This window comes from Nicotiana tabacum, chromosome 10 (assembly GCF_000715075.1).
Source record: "Nicotiana tabacum cultivar K326 chromosome 10, ASM71507v2, whole genome shotgun sequence".
NCBI classification, from domain to species: domain Eukaryota; kingdom Viridiplantae; phylum Streptophyta; class Magnoliopsida; order Solanales; family Solanaceae; genus Nicotiana; species Nicotiana tabacum.
The window spans coordinates 155,498,780-155,509,284 of NC_134089.1; the positions used below are offsets into that span (position 1 = coordinate 155,498,780).

Genomic DNA, 10,505 nt, shown 5'->3' on the forward strand with positions numbered 1-10,505 from the left:
TGAAGTATTTCTAAAATTCTCTTTTATTTATCCACGCTAATTCTTTGTAAATTTCTCTTCGCTTGCACATACAAGTTATTAAAACTAATTTCGATTAATTTGTTATCTCTATAATAAATATTTAAAAAATATTATAGAGTATTAATTTAGGGGAATATATGTGTATGCATGCGCGTGTTCATGTATTTTGTAAGGTATATCTTATATAATATATTTGTTTCTTATTTATAGTACTATAAAAGTTTTCATTTCTCAACCTTCAATTATATTTGCAGAAAGTAAAGAAAATATCTGACCGCGCAAAGCGCGGACTAATTAACTAGTGTCTAATAGAACATGTACGTTTTTCCTTTCACAATTAATTACATTACGATCACGTAAGTCTTCTTAATCACATTCAGTTCTATGCTTCTGGCGTTTCCATTTTGTAAATGTGATATTAATTACTTTCATTAACAATTCCTAACCATATACTGTTACGTTAACACTACTCTATAGTATTTAAGCTCGTCCTAAACATCTCAAATTATTCATCCAATTCCTTAGCTCTTCTCTGAGGTTATTTCAGTGCAAAACACACATACGAGAAGAGCCAAAGTAAGAAGCCATTTTCTTCTTTATTGTTAATGTTGCTTATATTACTGCTAAAATGCAACATAATTACATTTAATCTTTCTACTTTCTGTAGTAATTATAGTGTTTATACAGTTAATGTTTTCTACTTGACAAGATATAAGGGAATGTGCACATCACTAAATAAGTGGTGAAACCAGGAATTTCATTTAGAGTGTTCAAACTTGAAATAAGTAAAAAAAAATCTCGGATAAAAGGTGTTTTATATACTATTAAAATCCAATATTTTACCTATACATACAATATAATTTTTCACCAAGACTATGTACCTTCGCCCCTGCATCAAATAGTGTTTAAACATTTGATTTTTATTTGGATTACATAAGTTGAGTTTAAACGAAAAAATATGATTTGTATAGCTGACTCCAATTTATTGCGCATCATCGCTAACTGCAATACGATGAAATTGTGATTTTGCCATAGGAAAACTGATTTTATTTATTTTTAAAAAAAATTCTTGCGCTTCCTTCCCACATTTTGAATAGTAATAACTAACCTGTGTTATTTATGGTGCAGTGGCAAGTGCAAAGATGAGTAGCAGGTTGGTTCTTTTATGTATTGTCTGTGTTTTTGTGCAAACAACATTTGCGAGGAAGCTTCTACAATTTCCATCCGGAAATATCCTCGGCTTTGGCGGAATTGACCAAATTATCGGAAATGTTGCCGGCGGCGGCGGTGGAGGCGGCGGCGGAGGAGGAGGTTCAGATGGTGGAAACGGTTGGGGAATTGGAGGTGGAGGTGGCTTTTATAGTGGACCAGGCAGTGCTGGCGGCGGCGGCGGTGGCGGCGGCGGTGGCGGAGGAGGAGGTGTGAATGGTGGATCTGGTAGGGGGTTTGGAATTGGCGGGGGTAGTGGATCAGGTAGCAATGGAGGTGGTGGTGGCGGTGGCGGAGGAGGAGGAGGAGGCGGCGGCGGTGAAGACGGTGGAAATGGTTTTGGTGGCGGAGCTGGTCAAGGCTATGGAGTGGGAGTAGTGGCGACTCTTGATCCTACTATTGAAAATTGAATAAGGCCTTTTTTTGGTGATCACAATTTTCACCGGATTTTGCTCAAATATAGGTTTAGAATAAAAATAAAAATAAAAAGAGGGAAATTGTTGCAACCCATATTCTCTAATGAACTTTTTTTCACTGAATAATGTTATATAGGTATTCCTGATTTTATCAATTTTGAGTTTTAGATACAAACACACACGACTATGAAAAGAAAAATTAAGGGCAACTAGCAGTTTTGGTTCGATATTGCATTATTCCAGCTTTAGTCCTCGTATTATTCAAATGAGCACATCTAACTTTCAGTTAAACGCAATGTGTGATTTTAGTACCCAAAGCTAATTGACCATAACCTTTATTTTGCCATTACGGAAATGCCCATTATTTCTGTTTACCCTTAAAATTGATAATAATTGAATTTATATGTGGTTTTATAATATGTGAATTGATTTAATACAAATTATCAAGAATATTAGGTAAATGAATTAAAAATGAAACAAATAACTAAATCAGTAGTGGCGTTGAGTCCGAGCTCGAATTTAAGCTTGGCAACAGTTCTGTTCTCGATTCGGAATCAAACGTGTGTGAAGAGCTATAATTAAAATAATAACCTTTCAATAACTAGAAAACAGAGAAACAAGTTTGTATTGTCTTGGTATGCGTGTTATAGTCTATTAAATAATAAATTTTTCCTTTATATAATACGGGAGTTTTAACCTTAATACAATTATAAAAAGGTAAAAATCCCCTTTTGTACATCAATTACGGATATGCTACCGACATCGGTTGAGATCTGCGCCGTAATATCCGGTTGGGCGCGGATATCACACCCCTCTGTTAGTTGTGTGCAACCGTGTGTGGTGCTTTCCGAGGTCTTGGAGCTCGTACTGGATTCAGGGGGTATTGTTTTGTTGGGTCCGATGGTAAGCACTCCGTTCGGGCCTTAGTACGAGAAGTTCCTAGCTTCAATTCCGACTCCATATAATTACGCCGTAACTTCGTTTGACGGTTTGACCTACTGAAAAATCAGGATGCTCATTAGTCCCGATTTTATCCATATATAACTTTTGTCCTCTTTTGTGAGTTTGAACTTTGAAATTGTTAAAGAAGTAAATATAAAATTTTAACAAGAACGGCCAAATCTATGGAGTAGTAGAAATGGTTCAAGGTCGGTGTACTTTGCTTTCCGTTGGGCATCAATTAAAACTTAATCCGTCCGATCTATTTTGCGGTTTTAGTTTTAAATTTTAGAGTTTTTTAATTCTTTGCTTTACAAACACCAAAAAATAGGAAATCTCATGGTCATTTTTGGAATTCAAAACAAAAATTAACATTAACTATCTTTAGGGACTAGAATCACATAGTCTTTGATTTAATTGAAGGTTAAACGTATTAAGTGAAGAGGAGTCTTGGAGCAACTATAAAATTATTTTCATGTGACATATCAATCACATGTTCGAGTCGTGGAATCAATTATTAATGCTTGTATTAAAATAATATGCCTACATCAAACTCCCTTAAGATACGGTCATTTCCTGAACCCAATGGTGAATGCAGATAATTCATACACCGTGCTACCCTTTTTAAATGTACTACGTAAAATACTACAAAAATTACAACTGGAAAAGCAAAATTTCACGAGGATCAAAAGTGTTAATTGAATAATTTAGATACTACTCCATTTTTTAGCGGGTTCCAAAACTTTCATTTTTGATGTACTTTTTAAATTTACTTATTACATAAGTATAGGGGAAATAAAAGGGAGATTACAAGATGGGAACCATACCCTTATGTTATCAATAAGGTGAACATTCAAATAATCGACCAACTCAGCTATTATGATTCTCCTTTTATATGTAAACTAGACATTACCTTTTTAGATATTTCAATGCTTGTTGGCATTCCGAAGTCCACACGAAAACATTCTTCTTTTTCAAGAGTGAAAAGAAATAATGACATTTTTGCGAGGATCTTGATATAGACCCGCTTAGGGTCACCAACTTTCTAGTCAACCTTTGCACCTCCTTCACACTTGTCAATGATCGGGGATATCCTCGATGGCTTTGATCTTATCGGGGTTTACTTCAATTTCTCTTTGAGAGACCAAAAACCCTAGGAACTTTTCGGAACCAACTCCGAAAGCACATTTTCAGGATTGAGCTTCACGTTGTACTTTCTCAGAATGTCAAACGTCTCTTGTAGATGAGATAAATGATCTCCTACATTAAGAGACTTGACCAACATATCATCAATATATACCTCCATTGTTTTACCAATTTGTTTTCAAATATTTTATTAACGAGCCTTTGATAAATAGCTCCGGCATTCTTATGCTCGAAAGGCATCGCATTATAGTAGTATGTGTCAAATTTTGTGATAAACGAGGGGTTTTCTTGATCTTTCCGGTGCATTCTAAATTGATTATACCCGGAATATGCATCAAGAAAGCTCATTAACTCATGCATGACCGTAGCATCGATTATACGGGAAATAATCCTTAGGGCTTGCCTTATTCAAATATTTATAGTCTATACACAATCTAAATTTATTATTCTTTTTGGGAACTACTCCTATGTTAGCTAAGCAATCGGGGTAATTTACCTCTTGAATTGAACCTATATTCAGTAATCGGGTTACCTCTTCTTTGACAAACTTATTTTTTACCTCTGCAATCGGTTGTTTCTTCTTCCTTACCAGAGGGAAGTTAGGGTCCAAACTTAGCTTGTGGACATCCACTTCCAATGGGATACCTATCATATCAGAATATGACCATACAAAATAATCGACGTTAGATTTAAGAAAATGAATAATTTTTAATCTTAGTTCGGGGATCAACCCCATTCCTAAGTGGAATTTCCTTTCTAAGAAATCCCTAAATAAGGCAACTTGTTCGAGCTCCTCTGCAGTAGATTTGGTTGCGTCTGTTTCCCCTGGTGCCTGCAACGATTTCGGTACCTGATAGGAATTCGATGACTCATCTTCTCTATTATCTTCAATCATGATGGAAGAGGGCGCCAGCTCCTGTAGTTGCTATTTGCTTATTTCTTTCCCCTTGCTACTGGACAAGGTAACTACATTCATTTCTCTAGCAGCCGGTTGATCTCCTCTAATTTGTTTGACCCCTTCCGGTGTGGGAAACTGCAACAATTGATGATAATTTAACGGCAAAACCTTCATTTCATATATCTATGGCCTTCAAAGGATCACGTTGCATCCCATGTCTCCATATACCATTTCGAACAAAGTTGTCTTTGTTACGCCTTCGGCATGCGTGGATAGTAGAATCTATCCCCGAGTCATTACACTTGTTAGGCTAAACCCGCCTACTTTGTTGCCGGAAGTGTGTTGTTTCCAGGTAACTTAGCTTGCTCCAAAACTCTCCATTATATGATATTAGCTGAACTATGTGGATCAACCAACACGTGTTTAATTTTAAACTCTAAGACGTTAAGAGATATTACCAGAGCATCAGTGAGCAGTAGAGGAAGTCTATCAGCATCCTCTTCCGTAAAGGTTATGTCATCGTCTTCTGAAGCTTCTCGGATTATCTTGCCATGAGTTACCGATATCTTCATTTTCTTTGCTGCTGAAAGAGTCACCCCATTTACTTCTTCACAACCAAAAATCATGTTAATTATCAAGCAATGTGACCCTGCAGCCAGTTTAGCCGGCTCCCCAATGTATCGATTTTTAAAATGTAATTCAATATTAGTTATGTGAAATATGATCAATATTTTAAAATGTATTTTTTTATCAAATTGACATTAGAAAACTACAACTTATAATACGGTTTTGTATAGTTTGAATATAAAAATATTATTTTAAAATATTATAATGACTCGACCGGTTGTTTTAAGAATTTAAGTCACATTCAGTAGCATAAGGTCTTGAGCAACTTTGTATTATGTGTTATGACTTGCGTGTGTGACCGAGTTCAGTTACCATATGATTCAGAGTTAAATCGGAAGAATGATTCTAGTTTTGGAAGCTTAAGTGGTAAGAGTTAACCGAAATTTAACTTTTGTGTAACGACTCTGAAATCGGTCTTGGATGATTCCAACAGCTTCGTATGGTAATTTTGGACTTAGGCGTGCGTCCGGATTTGGGATTGGAGTTCCGCAGGGTAATTTGAAGCATTTCGGCGAAAGTTAGAAAAGTTAAAGTTTGGAAGGCGAAGAAGTTTGATCAAGAGTTGACTTTGGTGATATCGAGTTCAGAATACGATTTTGAAAGTTGGAATAGCCCCGTTATGTTATTTGGGACTTGCCTGCAAAATTTGGTGTCATTTGGAGTTGATTTGGTATGGTTCGGACACTTGGTTGCGATTCTAAAAGTTCTTGAAGTTCATTGTGAATTTCCTGTGTTTTGGCATCCGATTCGTAGTTCTAAAGGTTATTTCGATATTTTGATCGCCGAGTGAGTTTGTGTTATATTTTTAGACTTGTGTGGGTGTTTGGTTTGGAGCCTCAGGGGCTCGGGTAAGTTTCGGATTATCTTCGGAGTGTTTTGTTAACTTTTTGTGTGCTGGTTCTCGTTTCATCGCATTCAGGACGTTTTGGTCGCAAATGCAACTATCGCATTTGCGAATCAGCCTTGCATTTGCAAACCTGGGTTGCTGAGCAGGAGTTTGCTTTTGCGAAGAACTCCTCGCATTTGCGAAGTTCTTCTGTTCGCATTTGCGAAGTATTTGGTCGCAAATGCAACCTTAGCAGAAACCCCCATTTTTTGCTTTTGTGATGTTTTGTCCGCATTTGCGGACCCATGTAGCAAATGCGACATCTGCAGCCTGCTAATAGTTGGGCATTCCGAGTTTTAGCTTTATTTTGTCATATTTTGAACCCTAGGTCTGAGAGTGGGCGATTTTGAGAGAGGAATTTCATCTACAATCATTGGGTAATTACCTCTAATTAATTTTCAATTATATTTTGTAATTATATATCAAATTTAACATCAAATTCATGAGAAACTAAAGGAAATTTTGGGGAAAATTGTAAAAAAAGAACTTTCAAAATGAAAAATGATGATTTAAGGGACCAAATGGTATCGAAAATTGATAATTTTATATGGTTGAACTCGTATCGGAATGGGTGTTCAGGTTTTGTGAAATTTGTCAGGTTCCGAGGTGCGGGTCCGGGGGTCGACTTTTGGCTTGATAGTAGTTTTTGATAAGGATTGAGACTTTATGATCCGGAGTAGTTTCTTATGAGTTTTATTTATGCTTTGAAGTTATTTTGGCTAGATTTGAGCCGTCCGAAGGTTATTTAACCGAAGAGTTCATTTTTGAGTATCGGTTTGTCTTTTTTGAGGTAAGTATCTTGCCTAACCTTGTGGGGGGAACTACCCCTTAGGATTTGAGTCTTCTATGCTATTTGTATCTTGTGAATTCCGTGTACCCGAGGTGACGAGTACGTGCTCGGGATTATTTGTTGAAAGTTGGCCTTTTAGGGTTCTTAGGCCCTTGTATTCACTGAGTATGAAGTTGTTTTCATTATTATTAAGTTTTCTTAATTACTAATTTCAGCTCTACCTGCTTTAATTGGAATTAATTGCTTCATGATCCATTCATATTGCCTATTTGACCCTTATATGACTTAACTGAATATTTTTACTTCTTCTATTGCCAAGCTATCTTTTTCTAACTGCTTATCTTTATCTGAATTATTATTATCTCTTATGTAATTGTTTATCCTTAATTGAGGTCATGATTATCCTTTCCGTTGCTTATCCTTAATTGTAATTATTGTACCTCTTTCGTGAGTACTAAATCCTAAATGAAGCTAGTTATCTTTTATCATAGTTGACTTATCCTTAATTGAAATTATTGACTCGTGATTATCTCCCTTGTTGTTGAACTGTACCTTGTGGGACCGTTGTTACATATTATTTTCTCCCTTGTTGAGTTGTTCTTATTATGTCTAGCATTCTCTATTGTGGCTATTTCTTGTGAATTAGTTCTTCTGTTTCTTTGAGTTCCAGAATTTCTGAGTTGATTTAATTGTCGTACTCCTATATTATTGTCATTGTTGTTGTGGTATTGTTGTTGTGATGCACGTGGTTTCAACCGTGCGATATTATCGGGTTGCACGAGGTTTCTGTCGTGGTATTGTTACTATTGATATTTGCACATGCGGTGTGACAAGGCGGGATATATATAAATATATATAGTGGGGGGGTTGCGCATGTGGCGAAACAAGGTGGGAACATTATTATGCACGTGTGGCGAGACAAGGCGGGCATTTACTTTACTAATTTCGCACGTGGCGAGAAAAGGTGGGTTATGTCAGGGATTGATTTGTGATGGCCTGGGGGCATTTTTGTTGTTGATATTTGTGTAGTAGCATACCTACCTGTATGAGTTTTGTCTTGTTGAAAATTGTGGAGAAATATTCTACGTTTTCTCCATTTTCCCTATACTTACTAGCTGGCATGAACTATGCTAGGACACTTGCACAAGCATACATGTAGTTAATCACTCCTATCGGTTAAGAGGATGATTTGATATTGTTGAGTATTGGTGCACACCCTTGTTTACTTGCTTTCTATGTGAGTATGGCTCTATTGGTACGTGAGTCGCCAGTGTGATTATAAATTTGTAGTGGGTGCGCAGGATGCCAAGTGTTTAGGGTTCGGGAATTGGGACCCGTAAATTGTGAATATTCTGAGGTTCGCTACCTCGTGAAGGTTATTGGCTCAGACTTGGTGTGAAAGCGGTCGTTTTTGTTGAGTTGCTACTTGCCTTTCCTTTATCTGTGATCACCAGATTTAAACTGAGTTCCGCTCACTCTACGGTGTCATAATTATGGTATTTCGCTGCTAGTTGTTGTTTTCCTTTTCTTACTGCAATTACCGTATTATTATAATTGTCATTATGCGTAGTCCTTATATGGATATCGTATTCTATTGTTTCTACACTTATATTCATTCAGGTTATTTAGTCCAGTAGGTGTTTTGATTGTTCCTCGTCACTACTCCACCGATGTTAGTCTTGATACTTGCTGGGTACCGCTGTGGTGTACTCATACTACACTTCTGCAATTTTTGTGCAAATCCAAGATAATTCAAAGTCAGTTGATCGTTAGCTAGCCGTGTGGATTGTTGCTGAGGAGACTCAAGGTAAACCTGCTGCTGCGTTCGTAGGCTTCGGAGTCATCTTCCTGTTTTTGTATTGTACTATTTATCCTTATTTCAAAACAATTGTATTAAAGAGTTTCTAGCAATACTCTGTAGAGCTTATGACTTATACTGCTAGTTTTGGGACCATGAACTTGGTCTTCTAATGATTGGTTAGTTTGTCTCATCAATTGGGATAAGAATACCAGTAAAGTTGTTCCACAGTGCACAGAATAGAGTAATATACCATGTAGGTTATTAAGCTACTAATTACCATAACGTAACTCTTCCTATTTAATTAACCACATTCAATTTTGTACTAATGGTGTTTCCATTTTGGACAAGTGATTAATTACATTCATTAACAATCCCCAACCATGTACTGTTACTTTACCACTACTCTATAGTATTTAAACTCGTCCTAAACATCTCAAATTATTCATCCTATTGTTTAGGTCTTCTCTGAGGTTATTTCAGTGCAAAACACACATACGAGAAGAGCCAAAGTAAGAAGCCATTCTCATCTTAATTTGTTGTTTATGTTGCTTATATTACTGCTAAAAATGTAATATAATTACGTTTAATCTTTCTACTTTCTGTAGTAACTATAGTGTTTATACAGTCAACTTTTACTACTTGACAATATAGAATGGGCACATCATCAAATAGTGTTTAAACATTTGATTTTTATTTGGATTACATAAGTTGAGTTTAAACGAAAAAATATGATTTGTATAGCTGACTCCAATTTATTGCGCATCATCGCTAACTGCAATACGATGAAATTGTGATTTTGCCATAGGAAAACTGATTTTATTTATTTTTAAAAAAAATTCTTGCGCTTCCTTCCCACATTTTGAATAGTAATAACTAACCTGTGTTATTTATGGTGCAGTGGCAAGTGCAAAGATGAGTAGCAGGTTGGTTCTTTTATGTATTGTCTGTGTTTTTGTGCAAACAACATTTGCGAGGAAGCTTCTACAATTTCCATCCGGAAATATCCTCGGCTTTGGCGGAATTGACCAAATTATCGGAAATGTTGCCGGCGGCGGCGGTGGAGGCGGCGGCGGAGGAGGAGGTTCAGATGGTGGAAACGGTTGGGGAATTGGAGGTGGAGGTGGCTTTTATAGTGGACCAGGCAGTGCTGGCGGCGGCGGCGGTGGCGGCGGCGGTGGCGGAGGAGGAGGTGTGAATGGTGGATCTGGTAGGGGGTTTGGAATTGGCGGGGGTAGTGGATCAGGTAGCAATGGAGGTGGTGGTGGCGGTGGCGGAGGAGGAGGAGGAGGCGGCGGCGGTGAAGACGGTGGAAATGGTTTTGGTGGCGGAGCTGGTCAAGGCTATGGAGTGGGAGTAGTGGCGACTCTTGATCCTACTATTGAAAATTGAATAAGGCCTTTTTTTGGTGATCACAATTTTCACCGGATTTTGCTCAAATATAGGTTTAGAATAAAAATAAAAATAAAAAGAGGGAAATTGTTGCAACCCATATTCTCTAATGAACTTTTTTTCACTGAATAATGTTATATAGGTATTCCTGATTTTATCAATTTTGAGTTTTAGATACAAACACACACGACTATGAAAAGAAAAATTAAGGGCAACTAGCAGTTTTGGTTCGATATTGCATTATTCCAGCTTTAGTCCTCGTATTATTCAAATGAGCACATCTAACTTTCAGTTAAACGCAATGTGTGATTTTAGTACCCAAAGCTAATTGACCATAACCTTTATTTTGCCATTACGGAAATGCCCATTATTTCTGTTTACCC

The 10,505-nt window shown here is 37.0% G+C and overlaps 2 protein-coding genes across 2 annotated transcripts; both read left to right on the forward strand.

Annotated features, from left to right (window-relative positions):
- The first annotated feature begins 431 nt into the window (after positions 1-431).
- Positions 432-1,801, forward strand: LOC142164938 (uncharacterized). Its single transcript, XM_075223617.1, has 2 exons — positions 432-597; positions 1,150-1,801. Coding segments are annotated over exons 1-2 (492 nt in total). The 5' UTR covers positions 432-596; the 3' UTR covers positions 1,641-1,801.
- Positions 1,802-9,186: 7,385 nt separating this feature from the next.
- Positions 9,187-10,283, forward strand: LOC142164939 (uncharacterized). Its single transcript, XM_075223618.1, has 2 exons — positions 9,187-9,242; positions 9,632-10,283. Coding segments are annotated over exons 1-2 (492 nt in total). The 5' UTR covers positions 9,187-9,241; the 3' UTR covers positions 10,123-10,283.
- The last annotated feature ends 222 nt before the right edge of the window (positions 10,284-10,505 follow it).